Source organism: Epinephelus moara, chromosome 7 (genome assembly GCF_006386435.1).
Source record: "Epinephelus moara isolate mb chromosome 7, YSFRI_EMoa_1.0, whole genome shotgun sequence".
Lineage (NCBI taxonomy): Eukaryota > Metazoa > Chordata > Actinopteri > Perciformes > Serranidae > Epinephelus > Epinephelus moara.
In genome coordinates this window covers 23,308,597-23,328,771 of record NC_065512.1, presented here as the reverse complement: position 1 = coordinate 23,328,771, position 20,175 = coordinate 23,308,597, and the positions used below count along the sequence as shown (strand labels likewise).

Genomic DNA, 20,175 nt, shown 5'->3' with positions numbered 1-20,175 from the left:
TTACTGCTCACTGATATGTGTTTTTTTTTTATTCAAATATATGCGTTGGTTTTACATGTTACTGGTCTCCAAACAGATCATTGCTCTGTTTTGCAGCTGCATCTCAGTCTCTGCTGGACAGAGCCATGATCTGTTTGGAGACCAGTAACAAGAAAAACAATCAATGTAATCTGGTGGAAACATTTTTCAGTCAAAGTTGGAGCAACAAAGATATGCCGTGGCCACTTCATCAGCACATTCTCACTCGATTTCGTCACATGTCGACATTAGGTCATGGACTTACATGCATTGTCTCTTCTTTCAGAAATACACTTCTGTTTCGAAATTTACTGTTTACTTACAGTCAGTTTCAAAATAAATGCTCTACGTTGCTAAACAACTTGAATTGATGTGTTTTTTCCCCCTCAACAACTGGCGCACATGGTTGGGTTTATGCAACAAAAATATATGGTTTGGTTTATGCAACAAAAATATGTGGTTTGGTTTATGCAACAAAAATATGTGATTTGGTTCAGGCAACAAAAATATGTGGTCAGGTTTATGCAACAAAAGAGCAGGGTTTGGCTTTATAATCTTATGGGACATGAACACTGCTCTTTTGGGTGAAATTCGGTGTTTGTTGGACCCATCCAGCATGCCCCACTTGAACTTTTGCCACCTTAACTTTGGTTCTTGTCCCGCAGCATCTGCCAGCAAAGCAGTTTTGTGTTGCTATGTGTGGTATTTATTCAGTTTTGGGAAATCACCATGTCTAGANCGTGCACACAGAAATAGTAACGTTTGTTCAATCATTGTGTTTATAGACTTTACAAACATCAGATTAGTCTAAACGGTGATATAGTGACATGAAAATGTGATATACAGATATATATATACTCTGCTGGTTTTCTACCCTTAAGTATTTGTAAACAACAAGGCGATTCCCTCTATAGGGATATTTAACTTTTACTGCCAAAAACAAGTAAAAACAAAGAGATCATTAATTGTATTACTATATTTGAAAAAATATATATTTTTGATGATGGTTTAATAATTTCGTATTCATTTTTTTGAGGCCTCTGTCACTCAGTGGCCCTTGGAATTGTCCTAATTTTTCCCCCCTACAGTGGGCGCCACTGTATATGGCGCCACTGCCTACTCTGTGGGCAGATGTGCTTGAACAGTGCTTTTGAAGTGCTCCCACCCCCCATCATTCTCCCACATGACGGCAGTGAGGATTATGAGTGGGTCGGCTTGGTGTGGGTGTGACAGAGGTTAGAGGGGCGGGTTTAGTGCTATTCTGGAAATCATTTTGCGTAGCGCATCTGTATCGGCACAAAAACAGCGCTGGGATGTGTGGACTCCTGCATCGTCTCAGTGTGATTCATCCGTACACGGTATAGTTTATCTACCCGGTGCGTGTCCATCCTATTAAAGGTAAGACTCAGTTTAAATTGCAGGTCTATTTAAAGTACATGTTGTTCGCCGGCTGGCGTTTGTAGACAAAAGAGCGGACATGGATGGGTGGGATTTACATGGGAGGGGATCAGCTGTGTGAAGAATGGGTTGCATTGTCGCCTTCACCCCCTCTTATCAAATGATGCATTCTTTAGGATAATCACCTCAATCCATCATTGGATTTTGTAGCTTTTCTTTAATTGTGTCTGTAAATGTAAATATAATGATTTTAATACACTGAGCTCGCAGCATATGAGCGGATAGTATCGCTGCGCTGTCAAGCAAAACAGAGGCAACCCCCCTTTTTGAAAAAATCTATCAGGCTTTGTTTGTCATCTATCTAACGCGATTTGTTCTCTGTGTGTTCAGATGCATAAAGCCTGCATAGATTCATGCTAATGTGACATTTAGTAGATTTTTTATTAGTCATCCTCACAGAAAAGGCGAGAGTGCAGGATGTAGGCCAGGATCAGTGTGCATGGAGGAGTGCATTCTTACTGTGACTGTAAAAACAAGGCATATTTATGTCTCTTTTTCTCTCTCTCTCTCTCTCTCTCTCTCTCTCTCTGTGTGTGTGTCTCTCTCTCTCTGTGTTTGTGTGTATATGTGTGGGTGCTTTATCACTTTGTATTCAGCAGGAAATCCTCAGATTAAACACTTAAACAGAATGGATGGACACAGTCTATGCTGCTCAGGACTTCACCATTAGTCTCCATATATAACCCATCAAATACTAAAAAAGTCAAAAGAGTTACTGGATCAGGTGAGATCATGGCACAGGTCGAGGAGTCTCACACCGAGGGAGAGGGCAGTCCCCAGATGATCTCCTTGAGGTCAGACATATCAGGGAACCACGTGGACGATGGGGAAGTGGGGCCCTCCATAAGGAGGAAGAGGAGGAAGAAGAAAGACCCGCGTCCGGAGTCCATCATTGTTTACCGCTCTGAGATGGAGAGGGCGCCCGGAGAGGACCAATGCAGTGAGGAGGGAGCAGAGAGGAGCACAGAGGAGGGAGCTAAATTCCTTTCCACACCTACAGGCGAAGGTGAGAGGGGTGTCAGATTGTGTTAATGTCAGGAAGCCATATGTCGCTTGTTATTACTGAAGGAAAGTTAAGTCTTTTGTTCAGCATATACCGTGCAATTCACATCTTGCAAACTGATGACGTGAACAAAACTGAAGAAGGATTTGTCGTCATTATGGGCAAGTTCTGGTGAATTATTATGCACCAATTTGTGCCTTATTTGCCTTAATTTATTTTGTACATGTCATTAGTTTTGTCAAAGCCCTCTACTTCTTTCATCTTTTTATTTATGCACATGCTCTAAATATTGATGGGAATGTGTCCCTTGTGTCCCCTCTGAAACAGATACCTAAGAGTATGAGGGCATGTTAAGTAAAAATCAAGAATGAACCTTAGTATACCACATTTCTTGCTTGTTTTTTTCTTGCTTGTTGTTTACCATATTGATAATTGTCTTATTTCGTTTTTTCTCTCATCAGGAGGAGGATGGAGCCTTCCCCCAGACAGCCGCTACGTGACCCTGACAGGCACCATCACCCGAGGGAAGAAGAAGGGTCAGGTGGTGGACATTCACCTCACATTGACAGAGAAGGAAATCAGGGATCTGGCTAAGTCGAAGGAACGTCTCGACGCAGAGTGCGAGGCGGGGGAAGGCTCTAAACGCGCCTGCGGCTTCGGTGTGTGCCAGGGACCCCATGTTGTCTTATGGAGCCTCTCCTGCGCCCCCGTGATTTTCCTCCTCTCCTTCATCACGTCCTTCTACTACGGCACTCTCACCTGGTACAACGTCTTCCTGGTGTACAATGAGGAGCGGACGTTCTGGCACAAGATTACGATATGCCCCTTCCTCATCATCTTTTACCCCATGCTCATCATGCCCATGGCGCTGTCTCTGGCTCTGTACTCCGCCGTGGTGCAGGTGTCCTGGGCCTTCAGCGAGTGGTGGCAGGCTGTGAGGGACCTGGAGAAAGGCTTCTGCGGCTGGGCCTGTGGGAAACTGGGACTGGAGGACTGTTCCCCCTATAGCATAGTAGAGCTGCTTGACTCTGATACTGTTTCTGGCACTCTGCAGAGCAAGGCTCCCAGTGAACTCGCCCAGACGTCATCAGTGTGAAGCGAGGGGACGCTGAGGTCCATGGCACATATGGGTGTAGGCCTGAGTCAAAGTGATTCGAAAAATGTGCCAGAACATTTAAGCCCGTCACAGGAAAGTACTTGGAAGCTGTTTCACTATACTTTTCTGTTAATGACAACTTATCAAACACTGCCTATTCTGTCCTGAAATGCTGAACTATTACCACAAAATTTATAAAGCATTACTGGATCCAGATCACTATGAATTATTCCTCTGAGCATGGGAGTCGTAATGTTGGATAATTTTTACTTTTACGTTTTTTGTTTTTAGAGTTATCCTCCAATCACTGAATCCCACTCAAAGATCTTTTGATATATGCAGGCCATGGTGCCTCCTGTAGTAAAGCTTAGATAAACTGGCTGTGGATACACACATGATGTCGGAGGCCTGAAGGTTAAAACAAGTTTCACTTCATCTGTAAATATCTGTAATTAAATGTACTTGTGTGTTCTGAGCTGTGCACAGATGTTAGAAACAGGATGCATTTCAAAGGCTGTCTTGTATGTGAAGTCTTCATAATCACTCTGTGAAGTTGAATATAAGGCTGGATTACCAACTGGAAAACTGCCCCGAGGGCTCCAGATGTGTCAGTTACTTTGTTTGAATTTGATTAATTACTGGTTTGATTGGAAATATGCACCATTTAGCACAATATTGCCCATAACAAGAAGCACCTCAGGGTGGGCAGTGTCTGGTGAAAGGGTTCAGTGTCAGCATCTAGTTTTCAAAGCTTTTTTAAAGGGTAGGTCTGCATTCTTTTTGTTTTTTTTCAAATGCAAACAAACAGTCAGCCATTAGCAAAAAGAAGTGATGCAGGTTAGGCTGTGTTCACATCAAATCCGGTGTTCGCTTTTTTTGTGTGGTGTCTGAGAGACCACTAGACTTTTGCATGTCCGCTCGGCCCTCTTTTCAGACTTTAGAAAATCTAGCCCATATCTAGAGACTTTGGCCAATCACAGGTCATTTCAGAGAGTGTGTGCACATCCGTCTATCTTTTGTGCAGTAAAGATACCACAGTAATGATAATCAAAAGGAATTCTACACAACTTTTAAGCCAAGATTAAAAAAAATACGGAAGGCAAATAATCTACTCCGTTGCCTAGATGGGGAGATTGGCTTTGTCTCCGTCCTCCATCCCCCACAGAAGTGACACTCCCACACCGCCACACAACTCTGCAGCTGATCACTGCAACACGCTTGGTGTGAATGCAGCCCTAAAGCGCTGATAATAATAATAATAACTTAAAGGTTAGTTTGGATTTTTTGAAGTGGGCTTGTAGTGTTATAATGCTCTCTACAAAACCATAGACTCCTTTCACTAAAACAGTCATTTTTCCTCACAGAACACAGGAGTTGCTCGCCTACTGCTGCCTCGATCGGTTAGTTTGTTTGATATTGTATGACTTTTGCTCCCAAACTAAGGTAGTGGATATCAGCAGAAGTACATCGCTTAGCTTCCATCATGCCAGTCAGGGGGTTAGAGAAATGTTGCTAATTTGGAAGATCAATGACACACAATTCTCAAAGACAGCTTGGTTTCGTGATGAAGAGGCATAATAGATGGGCTGGAAGGTTTATTTGTAGGAACGTCATCCTGAAAAAACCTGCATCAGGTCAGGTGGGAAATTATTTTTAGAAGTGCTAATAATAATAAAGGACCTGCCCTTTAAAAGATAAGGATGGCATTACTTTATATTTTCCACATAGTCAACCAACCAACACTGTGGCTCATTGATGTGTTTTTAATAATTTCTTGAGAACAATGAAAGTGTGTCTCAGAAGAATAAGCTACGTTAAGCTTTGGATAAATAGGATGCACTTGGTAGAAAGAAAAATCCAGTACTGACTTTGGTCTTTTTATGGGTTTTGTTGACAGTAAGAAAAATATAGAATATCACCAGCCTTATCTTTTAATACCAGTATGGCTCCTGATGATATTGTGCTCACATGGTGCGTATTCCTCAAAAAGATTCCTTCAAGAAGTCCCTCAGCATGAGTAGGCTCCTTGTTGGTGTGTAGGCTGATTATGATTAAGCTGTGAGGTGTTGCTGCTGTGTGCTCTGTACTTAATGTGTACATTTAGATGTAGAGTACATAAACAATGTACAGAGGGACGGAGGAAGAGAGATCAATAGGGGCCCAAAGCAGGTTAATGCAGCCGTGATTTGAAGCCATGGTCAGGACAAGCTGACAAACCAGACATTTCTTTAGTGAAGTCGTTTTTCATTGTCATTTTTTCCTATATATAAGGCACCAACAACACAGATGCTTGTGATCTTAAACTACTTGTGTTATCTTCTCAATTTTATTCCACACACGAGTAAAATGCACTCACCGTAATTTTCCACCTGCCTGTTACATTTCCACACATGATTTTAATGATTTAATTTATTTTAAATATTTAAGTCTCGTACACTTCTTGAAATTGTCGTAGCTAGGTGTTTTATACTCTGGCACTTTGAAGTACATGTATTGCAAACAGCGATCATGACTGACAGGGTTGGTTTGGTTAGATCAGATGGTTTAAATATTTGGGGATTCAAATGTTTATGACAGACCTAGCTGGGCTGAGTAATTCAGTTTTGCTTTCATGCAGGTAAAGACATGGATCAGTGGGTGTGGATGGAGTCTGTATTCCACGTTACATGTTGTGAAACCACACAATGCAAAGTAAAGAATTACACAAATGAAATAAAACGTTGTGTCATTACATCACAGTTACTTGAACATTTTTAAATCTACGTTGTGAAAAAGAAAACTAGCAGGTCACTGATTTCTGTGTGGCTTTTAATGTCTTAGACAAACAGGTTGGGATCAATCCCTGCATGGTGCACACAAATGCAGATGGCTTTCTGGGCATTGGGTGCTTTGGATCTGATTATTGGCACCCTGGTGTCACACACTGATGCTCACTGATGAAAATCCATATGCCCCAAAACACTATATTAGACAGCATCAGTGTCAGGGTCTACACACATAACTTGTACTGGCCTGTTTTACCGTCTGCTTGAGATAAAATTATGTTAAAACATTTTAAGGTAAGGTACAGGACATGATCTTTGGGTCAGAACCACACAAATGTGCCAGGGTACTGTATGACTGATGACAATAAGATCGTGTCCTTCCTTAGTAATTTCTCTGGAAACTTGGGATTTAAGTATTTCGTATTAAGTGTAGAGAAGGTTTTAAAACAGCATGTTGACCTTTATGTAGGGAAATAAAATGTGTAATACAGTGGCGTTGTTAGCCCTGGATATCTGAGGCTTCAGCCCTGAATGTTTTATGAGTTGCCCTGGATATAAATAGGCTGTATATATATTTAAAAAAAAAAGATTAGGCCTAATAACATTTTTAAAAATCCTTGGATTTAATAATGTGTGCCCTCAAAAATAATATTTTGTTGATCAAAAACACAAGTTTTGGGTCCTCTGTGTCGTTCAAGCTGCACATTTTGTTAAATTGTGTGGAAAATAGGGAGGACACCCATCATCACTTGGTATATGTGTCATTTTAAATGCTTTATATACAGCTGGGTGGTTAAATCAATAACCATACATCATCATTTATTGGTTGATTATATTTATGAATCATTATCAATCTAAGTTTTCAGTGTAACAAAGCAGACGAATGTAGTGGGTAGCATAAAATGGACATACTCAAGTACAAGCACCTCAAAATTATCTAATTATTAATGATAGCAGTTGCAAAGTATTCTGTTTCTACTCTACTACACAATTCATAATTAATCTGGAAAATAAATTAACAACAAAAAAAGTTTCTGATGCTAAATAAGATGTCAGAGAGCTTTAGAAGAAAAGCATTGAAATAAATCTTGTTAATAAAATAAACATCCCTCAAGGGAGTATCCCCCAGACCCTAGAACTGCCTCTGATGTAATATAATCAAAATGAATAAACAGAATATTAAAAAATCACATTAATTAAACATTTGACATTTTAGTGGGGAATGAGTGCTTTGGGTGACTTTGAGTGGTTTGTATGTTTATCAATATGTCTGATTACATATTAATTCACTAATTTCTATTAGTTGTGTTTATACATTTTGTATGTATTTATTCAGCATTATTTTAATTTGACCTCAATATTTATGAATTCCTGGCCGCAGCCGTGAAATGAGCTGCCAGTCGATTTGCATAAGAGCTCAAACCACTCACACACCCATCATAATGTGCACAGTGCCATATGAAACGCTGGAGGGCGTTTGACCTACATCTGTTCGCCACATTTCACTGCACTGAATGACGCGTCTCAAGCACGAAGACACCACGAATGACATCATTACAGCTTGATACAGGCGCGGTATGTTTCGGTAAACAGGTGTATAGCTAATACAGTGTGCAGACAATAACAACAGCTCCTGTGACGCTCTCGAAGAACTGCGGAACAATTATCACCGGAACCAGGAACTACGTTGTTCCTGCGGTTCACAGTTTCTGTCCGGAGCCATAACAGTGTGACACACAACCTTTGAAAGAGGGAAAAACAGAAAATGGCAGGTTCCAAAGTAAGTTACTTTGTTCATTTTTTTAAGATAATGTAATTAAATGTGGTGACCAGCTTTGTTAGATAGTGTTCGCCGTGTTTAACGGGCGGTGTCCAAACGTTAGAAACAAATTATTCTCCGTCATCGAGCTTCAGACGTTAAATGTTGGCGACATGTTGAGACATGTTGAAGCTAACGCTGTCACGCCCCCCATTGATTGTATATAAAGCAATATATGTGTGGTGGTTTTAACAGCGTGAGAACAATTTGCTGACCAAAATAATGCACTTTAAAAAATAAGAATGTCTTCTTGTGTTGTTTGTTTCCTGTAGTCAGCACTGGTGTTGTGTATGGATGTGGGGTTCTCCATGTCCAACTCTGCCCCGGGTGAAGAGCCCCCCTTTGAACTGGCCAAAAAAGTCATCCAGAAGTTTGTCCAGCGGCAGGTACATTTCTCCCACACACTTTCAAAAATAAGATACTAAATCTACTTTAAGGCTCTTTGTCATCCTAATTAAACACTGAAAATGCCCTCGACAGGTCTTTTCAGAGAGCAAGGATGAGCTGGCTTTAGTCCTGTTTGGCACAGACTCCACGAAGAACCCACTGGACCAGGATGACCAGTACCAGAACATCACCGTGCATCGTAATCTTATGATCCCCGACTTTGAGCTTCTGGAGGAAATAGCAAATCAGATCCATCCAGAGAGTCAGCAGGCTGATTGTATCCTTTTGCTTGATACTTTAGTTTATCAATGAAAGCTAGGGCAGGTAGTGTAATTTTGGCATAACTGAGCAGAAATCTCACGATAACAGGGTTTTCATGGACATGGAAAACCTGGGAAAGTCACAAAATTTCAAACTCATTTTCCAGGTCTGGAAAAGTCATGGAATTAGTAAAAATCATGGAGTTTTTTTGTGTGTATTGAAATTAATTGTTACAGTAATCTTCTTTGCGTAACGTTCCACATAATGTCACACATAAAACCAGTTATTAGAGACTAGAAAAGGTTGCTGTTTGATTTTTAGACAATAATTAACATTGGCGTAAAGTATACCATACAGTTGTGTTCATTTTGTATGTTGTGAATGGTTGTTAAATTTTACTGAGGGTCCTTGGAAAGTCATGGAAAAGCTGACAATAATAATGATAATAATAAAAATAATAATAATACATTTTATTTATAGAGTGCTTTTCAAGGTACTCAAAGACACATTACATTGCTTAAAAAGGATAACAAAATAGACTACAATAAGATACACACAACATCATTCACACATTTGAACTGGGACAGGTCAGTGCAGTCTCAAATGTGTTTGGGGAGAGTGTTCCAGAGGGAGGGGGCAGCTATGGAGAAGGCTCTGTCACCCCAGGTTTGGTGCTTGGCCTGGAGTGGTGGGGGTGATGATGATGAAAGTGTGTGGAAACCCTGTAATAAAGTTTGAGCATATTGTAATTCAGGATGTCTGAGAAAACACTAGAATTCTGCATTTCCACTTGGCCCTCTTTTCAGGCTTTAGAAAATCTAGCCAATGTCTGAAGACTTTGGCCAATCACAGATCATTTCAGAGAGACCAGCCATCAGTGGGGTCAGTCACAGCTCATGAACTGCAGTAAGACTGTCGAACACACCGCTGCTCAAATATGAATCAAGATTCTTCATTGCCTATCTCTCAGATTAAATGTTTTCAGACACATATTTTAGTGAACTGTTTCGCTGTTAAATCAGAAAGTTTGTGACCCGGCTGCGATGTTGAAAATAGTTGAGCCAAAATGAAGCAACTTTCTTATCTTGCAGCTAAACAGTGCACTAAAGTATGTTTCTGAAAACATTTGAGGCGAGAAACAGGCAATGCAGTAACAGAATCTTGATTCATATTCAGTTAGCGCTGCCTAGTTTGACCGCTGTTCACCAGCAGTGTCAGAGACTCCTCAGCTCTGATCGGTCGTTTTTGTGACAGATGATCTGCATCTTACTACTGTCAGTATATCGAAACAGTTTTTAAAAAGTCTGTTACCTCCTTAACTCCTGTTCAACAGGGCTGGATGCTCTTGTTGTGTGCATGGATCTCCTTCAGACAGAAACAAAGTACGAAGCTTCCTGGATCTCATACATGATTCTCATGATTCATAAACAAAAAAAACCGGATGTACATGCATTTAAGTGTTAATTTTGCAGATTGAATTATTGTTTTTTCAGTGATGTAACATAATATTTGGGGTTTATTTCCAGGGGGAAGAAATGTGATCGCCTCAACATTGCCCTCCTGACCGACCTCAGCACTCAGGTCAGCTCAGAGCAGCTGGACGTTATCATTGAAAACCTGAAACAAGCTGGCATCACCCTGCAGTTCTTGTAAGATTCAGACACATTCACAAAATGTCATTTCAAAGCAAATATAATATACTAATCCCCACAAATGTTCCCAGTGAGGTTACATAATGATGAGAACAGTAATGCATTGGTGTGCGTCAGTATCTCTTGTAATAAATGGCAAGGTTAATCTAGTTATATAGCACATTTCATACTCAAAGACAACCCAAAGTGCTTTGTAGTTTACACAGGTAAAAGCACAATAAACAATAAAAGCAAGCATTCAGAGGCACATAGAGTAGAAACAAAGGCAAATGGGCAGACGCAAACAGAGTAAAACAATAGAACATACAATTAAAAGCACACAGATTGAAAAATAATAAAGCAAACAAAAGTCTGTTTAAAGAATTAATTAAAAGCAGTGGTTAAAAGATAGGTCCTCATTTTATATTTGAAAGTGCTCAACACTGTCTCAAGTCTTAGCGCTGCTGGCATTTTATTCCACATTTGAGCTGCGTAGCAGCTAAACAGCTTCATCATGTTTAGTTTTTACTCTGGGAATACCCAGTAATCCAGAGCCAGCTGACTTGAGAGGTCTGCAGGGTTCATATTAGGTCAGGGGATTTGACAAATATCTTGGACCTAAACCGTTCAGTGGTTTATGGACAAGCAAATGGCAGCCATTTAATTATTGTTAGAGTGTATCAAAAGGAGAGCTTGACTAGAACATCCAGGACCACCACTGTGCAGCATCGATATCAGGCTAACTGTGGGAGGTACTAGATGTAGCTAATAATTGGTATTTTTGGTGGCATGCTGCTACATATATTCTCAGTTTGCCTTTCCCTGCGGAGGACGATGAAGAGGGTGGTGGAGATGCGGATGGAAGAGGCCCTGGTCACCCCGGCACAGGCAAAGGTCTGTCCAGGGAACAGAAGAGTGGCCTGGACATGGTGAAACACATCATGCTAAGCCTGGATGAGGAGGACGGCCTGGATGAAATTTACTCCTTCCGGTTGGTGGGCTCGTATTAAACACAGGATATTTAGTTTTCTTTCTTCACATATGTTTTCCTCTCTGAGCCACACGAGTCCTTTTACATATAAAAGAAGTTAATGCTCCTATTGAATGATGTCATTTGACTTGGCTTTCCATGCGCTTCACTCCTGCTGTAGGAATGCACTTGAGCAGCTGTGCATGTTCAAGCGTATCGAAAGGAGACCCATGGCCTGGCCCTGTCAGCTGACCATCGGCAGCTGTCTGTCTATCCGAATTGTTGGATACAAAGCAGTGAGTTGACTCTGCAGTGCACTGGAATAACCCTGATAAAGTACTAACTGTAAACGCAGGAGGCAGGTTTAATGCTAATCAGAAGAACATATATCGTTGACTGTACATGACCATGACTCTCCTGCCATCAGTGCAGGGTCTCTCCCCCTCACTCCTCCCTTCTCCGTGCAGCAGGTGTGGGGCAGGCAGGAGGAGAGGAGACGCAGCTTGCTGTGGGAGTTCAGTTTTAGCAAGTTTCTAAGATTACATGACGCTCTTGCTCTCTGGATTGGAAGTGTGAGAAAGTGGTGCACTATAGTATAGGTGCCACAGCTCTCATGGCATTTAAATGTTTTACTGAGGATTTTTACGTTGAATCTATTTCAGCTACGTTTGAATGTTTACACTGATGTGCAATCACAACAAATGCAAAGTAGCGTCATGAAATTAGACATCATCTGGTAACTTTTAGTCAAGGGCCAGTGCTTCATCAGGTGCTGTGGAGACTTCAAGTTGTCGACCTGGCCTACATATTCCCCAGATTCTTCAAGGACATGCCAGTACCCCAGAGGTACCTCCGATAGTGGCGTCTCCTTGGAATGAACTTGGCTCTGACATGTCGAGGTACAGGACTTCTGGGGGGTGTCCTGTGGTGTTTGAGACCTGTTGGTCTTGAGGTGGGGTACCCGCTCGCCCCACAGATGCTCGATCAGATTCGGATATTGGGGGGGGGCCAGGTCGACACCTTGAGTTCTTTGGGCCTCAGGCAATTTCTGAACAGTTTTTGTGATTTGGCATTTGGTGCATTGTCCTGCTGGGGCAGCCACTGCCATTAAGGAGTGCCGTAGCTGTGAGGGATCACTTGTCCGTAACGGTTTGGGTTGGTGGAGCACGTCAAGTGGCATCCACATGAATGCCAGGGCCTTAAGTTTCCCAGCAGAACATTGCATTGAGATGATCAATGTTATTCACTTCACCCACCAGTGGTTTTAATGTTTTGGCTGATCGGTGTATATATTTGAATTAATTAAAATATAAATGAATACTTTGTACCACTAGAGGGAGCTCGCCTTCCACTAGTGCTACACGTACCATAGTTTGAGAACCAGTACTCTACATGCTTATTACACAATTAAACTGAATGATGAGATGCTGAATTCTGTCATGTCTAAAAAAGTGCTGTTCCACATGTAATCATGTCACTCTGCAGTTACTTTTCTACGGTCTACTTTATAGTTATTGTTCTTTAATCTGGTCGATTCATGACACCTTGTGGCAAAAATGCATTTTGCTCATTGGTTACTGCAAATAATGTAATTTAGAATTTTAGTCAAGATGTTTGTCATTTTTTATTTGTTTACTTAAAAGTAAATCAGTTTTTCCCCAGTATGTATCTTTTAATTTAAAGTTACATTGCTTAGTAGTGATGTACTAGTTGCCTGAGTATTGTAAATATGTGACAGTTATCCATGTTTTGTTCATTCACTCACTGTATGTGAAAGGTATCCTTCAAAATGCTTTCACTTTACTATAGTGTCATGTAAATACACAGATATGAGCTCGTCAGTCACACAAAGGTTTTCTCATGTTTTAATACCACTCGCTGTGTATTCCAGGTGACAGAAGAGAGATTGAAGAAAACATGGACAACAGTTGACGCTCAAACCAATCGGAAAGACGACGTGCAGAGAGAGACCGTCTACTGTCTGGATGATGACAATGAGACGGAGGTGCAGAAGGATGATACCATCCAAGGTGAGAAAGTTGTTTGAAATTTGATGACTTAATGTTGTACTTACCATTTAATAGCACTATAAAAACTTGCTTCTTTTCTGTCCACAGGTTTCCGTTATGGAAGTGATATTGTTCCCTTCTCCAAAGTGGATCAAGACCAGATGAAATACAAGCATGATGGGAAGTGCTTTGCGGTTCTCGGCTTCACCAAACAAAACATGGTATTATACTTTTTATGCTGGTGTGATTTAATGACATCAAAAACAAATCTCAGATCAAGTACATTTTTTAGCAAGTTATTTTATTTGTTTATTTTTACCATCTGCCTGCAGGTACAACGCCATCAGTTCATGGGGAGTCAAGTTGTTAAGATGTTTTCTGGCAAGGACGATGAGGTGAGCATGGAGAGACCTGCCACATTGCTGGTGACTATATTTTGACACTGACTGTTTCTGTTTTTGCTCCTCTGTCGGAGCAGCATGCAGCAGTTGCGATGTCTGCTCTCATCAGAGCGCTGGATGAACTCAACATGGTGGCCATTGTGCGTTACACCTATGACCGGCGCAGCAACCCTCAAGTAGGAGCAGCCTTTCCGTGCATCAAGCCAGGCTATGAGGTGAGATCACAGACTCCAAACATGCTATTTAAAGGGATAATGCGGACTTTTTGAAGTGGGGCTGTAGGAAGAACTTGACTATAATCAGTGCATTACCTGAAGTGGAGTGCAGTCGGCACGCAAGTTTGGAGAAGCAGACAGGAGCACTCCCATAGAATCCAAGCGATGTACTGCTGTGAACAGGGGCAGCAGCAAAATGTATTTTAGCCACCTAAAAAAAAAACAATTGCAGTTTAAATGTACACTATTTTAAGAATCCTTTGACAAAAACATTGATTTTAACTTTCGGAACACGGGTATTGTTGGTCATCACTGCCTCGATTGTTTAGTTTGTTTGTGTGACTTTGGTAAATCCAAACTAACTCTTTAAAACACAAACAAACTAATAGATCGAGGCAGTGGTGGATTAGCAACCCCTTTGTTCTCCAAATTAAAATTACTGTTTTTTTAAGAAGTCTGGTGGCATCGAAGAGAGCATAGGTAGCGGCTTCAGTTCCCTGTTTGAAAGGGATGTCTGACGTCAAGGTAAAGCAACAAAAATGTGCTTAATGTAGCATATATTTAAACTGCCTCTGTCCACATTGCAAAACTTTTATGTTGGTACTCCTGTCTGCTTCTCCAAACTGGGAGCGTGCAGACTGTAGGTAATACACCAACTATGAATAAGTACCTCAAACAACCCCACTTCAAAATATCCAAACTATTCCTTTAAGTATATTATCTACTAAATTGCACAGAGCTAACGGTCTGTCTCTATCCTCAAACAGTGTCTGATCTACGTCCAGCTGCCGTTTATGGAAGACCTCAGACAGTTCACATTTCCTTCTCTTGAAAACAACAAAAAGATCACACCATCAGGTAAAAAACTCCTCATAGAACTGATTTTTAGCTAAACTTGCAAACTCACTCACTCATGTTTAACTGACTGCAGATTCTCCACAAGAGGGAGCGTTCCATTCATTATCACTGCAGGAGCAACAGTGTTTTGACCTGCAGGTGTGAACATGGCATTTTTGCCCCCCCTCTAAGTGCAGAAAGTTGCTGTAGTGCTTAACTGCCACTGCTCTTACATAACTGGTTTATATATGTGACACAGGTGGAGAACTACAGTCTGATGCTGGCTGTCACTGCAGCTCACTTCACTAATGCTGCTTAACATGGATTCAGGCAGACCGCAAACCGAATACTATTTTAGTGTTTACAACCAGATGTTATGTAGCTACCTCACACAAGGAGAAAACATGGGCGATATGGAATGACAAGCTAGTAATTTATTTTTCAGACAAACATAAACAAGTGCAATTCTCCTTTCATTGTCCGTTTTTGAAGTGAGTGAATGCCCTTGCATTTTGGAGGGAATTTGACATTAATTTTAGGTTGAGAAAGCCACATTTTGTACATGCATTATTAGAATAATTGCATAAAATAATAGACACAAAATAATTTTATTTAATAGATTTAATGCCAGTCCAACAACACATCACCACAGCAACATGTCGTTGTGCCTGTTTCGTTTTGCCGTCCTGTCCATCAGACTTTGTTTGCGTTCCTGTGCTGTCCAGAAGGTGTTGTCTGTCTACTGTCCACCCAGGGTTCGCACAAGATTTTTGAAAGTGCTTAAAGTACCTGAGTTTTGAGGGAAAAAATCAAATACGGGAATACCTAGAAAATAGTCCCTTTTTTAACAAGTGCTTAAAGTGTCCTTGAAATTCACATGAACCACATAACACTGTCTTGTATTATCACCAAAGTATTTCAAGTCATTATAACTAAATTGCTAAGACTCAGAAATCGCTCATCTTCTTCTTTATTAAATTCTGACACATCACCTTCTCGATGGCGGCGCTTTCTCAAGTGGTGCACTGTGTTAGTATAAGCACCATAGCTCTCTGCCATTTAAACGTTTTGTGGAGGATTTTATACAGTTATGCCTAAAAGAGTGAAGTAAAAGAGAGGCATTGATCACATCATGTATTAATGTTTAATATACATTCTAATTTGAAATGAGTTATTCCTTTTGAGTGAACTCTTTGAAAATGCTTAAAAAAGTACTTGGATGTCCTTGAATGTCATTTTGTAATGTCAGTAAGAACCCCGCGTCTACCTGATTCCATGTGAATGCAGCAGTGTGTGTATTTTTAAAGAGAAAAATAAGTTTGAAGACTTCACTAAATGATGGAGGCATGGACTCGTGTGTGTTGTGGTTCCTGTAGACACCCAGCTGTCTGCTGTGGACTCTCTCATTGACTCCATGATGTTGGTGGAGAAGGACGATAATGACGAACAAAAGGACATATTCAAGGTCCACCACATTCCCAACCCTGCCTTCCAGAGGCACTTCCAGGTACTGCAGTTAAGAGATACAGTACTTCTTTGTCTTATTTTGAGTTGAGGCAGATGGTAAAGTTTTAAAGGAGATGGGTGTCATCTTTTCAGGTCACCAAAAAATGATTTCATCAGCTAGAGGCTGTTAATATTCAACCCGGATTGTTTCTTCCCCACTCACTGTCTGTGTCACCTCCCCCTACTCCACCTTTCTTTCAGTGTCTGCACCATCGGGCAGTGAGCCCAGGCACCCCTCTTCCACCCATGGAGCCATGGTTGAAGGCGGCTCTTGAGTGCCCTCAGGTCATTACTGAACGTTGCCAGGCTCAGCTAGAAGAGATGAAGAGGAAATTTCCTCTCACAGAAGTGGAGAAGAAAAAGAAGCCTAAGACTAGTGCTCAGATTTTTGGCAAAGAGTAAGTTCGATTCAGTGTGGTGGTGGGTCTTTGAAAGTCTTACACCGGATTGTTTGTCATGCAGTTGTGCTGTACAGAATATTCATGTAGAAGATTGTGTAAAAGAATTTTGTATGTGATTTGTGACTTTTTTTTACAGCAGTGTTTTGTAAGTGTCTGTGTGGAGCTTCTACTGATTATAAAACTATTTTCAGTATTCTAAGTGACCTCTGTTGCCATTTACAGCTCAGAGGAGCCAGATGCCAAGAAGGCAAAAGGAGACGAGGAGGAGGAGGAGTATAGCCTGGCTGACATTGCCGAGGGCTCTGTTACTTCGGTGAGAATCAGGGGAGCTGGATTGCATAATAATCCTAGATAGATAACCACTTTTTATAAATATCAGCCATTCCAAATAAAGTGCTTCACCGCTTGTTCGACCAGGCGTACTTTAAAATTTCCATTTCACTTCACTCCTCTCTAATTTTAAACACTCCACCAGGTGGGAAGTGTGGATCCAGCCAGAGACTTCCGCACTCTGATCAAGAAAAAGAGTCTTCCATTCGGAGAGGGTGAGGTCCAGTTTTTTTTTTTTTTCTGGCGAGTTGGCCCGATAAACATTTTTTCTGTCTGCGTTATAAACCATCATGTCTCATGTTCAGCACTTGTAATTGTGTTTGTCTCTTTGTTTGGTTGTGGTGACCCCTGTGTCCTTCCCAGTCTGTCAGCAACTGACTCACAGGATAGAGCAGTTGCTTAGCAACAAGAACACACACTACTACATGAAAAGCATCACCTGTATCCAGGCTTTTAGAGAGCAGTCCGTCAAGGTAAATAAACATTCACTGTCTTCTGTTTGGGGAAAATGCATGATGATGTGCAGGGTTGCTTGTACAAGAGTCTGTGTGAAGAAAGAATCTTGACATATTAGAACACATAGTTTTGCTTTTGCTATGGAGATTATGAGTCAACTTGAGAAGATTACGATGAGTCTGTTTCATTTCTTGCGACTTGAACCGAGGCCAGTTCTTGTGTGAGTATGTGCTCATGTGTCTGCATGTAGGTGTGAGCTTTTAGGAGACTCATAAATGGATTTTGACTGTCTAATATCTTTCGTAATTCAGCTGGGGGATGCCAGTCTGTACAACGACTACCTCCAGTCCCTGAAAAGAAGCATCCCAAACAGAGGGCTGGAGGACTTCTGGGACCTGCTTGTTCAAGGTATGATAAGCCTCCTTACTCAAGGCTGCAGGATTTCTCTCAAATCATTCCTCCCTTGAGATGGGAATAAATTTCTACATAATGTCTTGAGTGCAAAATAAGTAAATAATACAAAAGTAGGTGCTTAAAAATGCGCTGCGGCCTGAATCACAAGTCTGCTGAAAGGAGTTTGATGTTCTTAGACTAAATTCCTGCTGTTTGATTGACAGATGTAATAACTCTGATCAGTAAGGATGAGGTTGAAGGAAGCACCGTGTCCAAAAGTGAAGCTAATCAGGTGACTCCCTTATTTAAACCATTGTGAGCTGTTAAGGTAACAATGACTGTTTACACATTTGAAATGAGTGCACTCTACTAACTGAAGCTGCTTTCGTCCTCAGTTTCTGGTTACTGAGGAGAAGAAAGAAGAGGTGGCTGCACCGCCAGCTGAAGATACTGGAGATGTTGATGACTTGGCAAGTGTTTCTCTCTCTTGTTTTTTTTTTTAATTCCGTGGCCTTTTCTAGGTTTAAATATTTAACTAAAGTGCCCCAAACTCATCTTAAGACCATTTCCTGTATTTTTGCAGCATGGCCTATTGAGACCTTTTATGTAAACTCTCCAGTCTTACATTTTTTTCCTCTTCCTGTGCAGCTGGACATGATGTAAGAAGGGAGGCAATGGGAGTGTCTGCAGTGGACATGCAGAGAATCAAGAAGAATGCAATCATTCAGCTCAGCCAGACCAAACCAATTCAGCTGTCCATTGTCCTGCCTCCCACTTGGGGACCACTGATACTCTTAACTGGTGATACTGAGTAACTGCATACATACTGCACAGAGCGGTGTTTGACTTAGATAACGTTTACTCCAGAACTGTATCGAGGAATTCACAAACACTCATGCAAATACTGTACATTAAGGGATTTAGATTTTTTTTGTCTGAAGGGTCCAGTATGTAGGACTTTGGGGCGTCTATGGGCAGAAATTAAATATAATATTCATAACTATGTTTCCATTAGTTTATAATGACATGAATTAAGAAATGTTGCTGTTTATTCTTACTGTTTCTACAGTAGCCCAGAATGGACAAACCAAACACTGGCTCTAGAGGGGGTCTTTCACATTTTTATGTTAGGTCATTGTAGGTTGTACTAGATGCTTTAAAAAGTAAGGGGTGAGGGGAGGGGTATTCAGTTGGTTGCAATGTGCTGCCTCACCACTAGATGCCAGTAAATCCTACACACTGGTCCTTTAGAGCTGTAGTTGTTAACTTTCATAAAGCGCGAAATGAGAAAAATAATCTGTGGAAAAAAAGACACTCCTCTGCCTAGTCTGCCTTGTAGCTAGGGTTGGGCTGATGGCCAATGCTATCGTCATACTAACCCTCCCCCCAATCGGTTCGTCCGTCCGTCCACACCAACACTGCGGTGGTGATTATAGCATTGACTTCATGCTTAGAGCAAAAATTCTGATTTATCTACCATATGAACTGTTGGCTGCCAGATTGGCTAACTGGTACCTTTATTAGCAACCGAGTTTGTCGCCGCCATCTAGAAGATTTGCCACCATCACTGATCAATATCTGCTGTCATCCACTGGACCGACTGATTTTTTTATTTAAATTCTTTTTTTGTTTTTTTTTACTCATGAATGTATAAATATCAGGGGTTCTGGTAGACATGTGAAAAAGTGACAAAGCGACGTCCTGAGTAAGTTATTAATAACTTACAGAACCATCGATGTCATCCTCCATTGTGATGTTTTACTATGGACATCCTAATATGCCAATTCAATAGATAACGCTCAACTCCTTCTGCTTCTAATGGCATTACTGCAGAGAAAGTTTGTGAACCTGCTGCCATGTTGCAAACAGTTGAGCCGGAAAAAAACACCACCCACCAACCAGAGCAGAACTCTCATTTTACAGCTAAACAGTACACTAAAATTTGTTTGTTAAAGCATTTGTTAAAGCATTTTGGGTGATAAATAGGCAATGCAGTAACAGTACCTTCCTCCATATTTAATCAGCGCTGCCTAGTTTGACAGCTTGACCACAGTTCACGAGCAGTGATTGACAGCTGCGTTAGAGACTCCTCTGTGCTGATTGGTTGTTTTTAGTGAACCACTGTAGAATCTAGCAAGAGGCAGGATAACAAAAAGTTATTTATATAAGGTACCAACTGTGGCTTTAAATGTCAAAATTACTGTAATGTTGATAAATAT

At 41.0% G+C, this 20,175-nt stretch overlaps 2 protein-coding genes across 3 annotated transcripts; both read left to right on the top strand.

Annotated features, from left to right (window-relative positions):
• The first annotated feature begins 1,242 nt into the window (after positions 1-1,242).
• tmem169b (transmembrane protein 169b) lies at positions 1,243-6,306 on the top strand. 2 transcript variants are annotated; one of them, XM_050049712.1, is made up of 3 exons: positions 1,243-1,416; positions 2,076-2,482; positions 2,941-6,306. In XM_050049712.1, exons 2-3 carry the CDS (start codon positions 2,122-2,124, stop codon positions 3,573-3,575), a joined length of 996 nt encoding a protein of 331 aa, XP_049905669.1. In that variant the 5' UTR covers positions 1,243-1,416; positions 2,076-2,121; the 3' UTR covers positions 3,576-6,306. The 2 variants fall into 2 exon arrangements, with proteins under 2 accessions (XP_049905669.1, XP_049905668.1); XM_050049711.1 differs by having other exon boundaries at positions 2,073-2,482.
• A 1,567-nt stretch (positions 6,307-7,873) lies between these two features.
• xrcc5 (X-ray repair complementing defective repair in Chinese hamster cells 5) lies at positions 7,874-20,114 on the top strand. The gene is made up of 21 exons (XM_050048673.1): positions 7,874-8,120; positions 8,432-8,545; positions 8,640-8,823; positions 10,141-10,189; positions 10,334-10,456; positions 11,250-11,429; positions 11,590-11,704; positions 13,300-13,438; positions 13,526-13,638; positions 13,750-13,812; positions 13,896-14,033; positions 14,801-14,891; positions 16,247-16,377; positions 16,578-16,774; positions 17,000-17,090; positions 17,253-17,322; positions 17,471-17,580; positions 17,875-17,971; positions 18,181-18,248; positions 18,352-18,426; positions 18,605-20,114. Exons 1-21 carry the CDS (start codon positions 8,106-8,108, stop codon positions 18,617-18,619), a joined length of 2,178 nt encoding a protein of 725 aa, XP_049904630.1. The 5' UTR covers positions 7,874-8,105; the 3' UTR covers positions 18,620-20,114.
• The last annotated feature ends 61 nt before the right edge of the window (positions 20,115-20,175 follow it).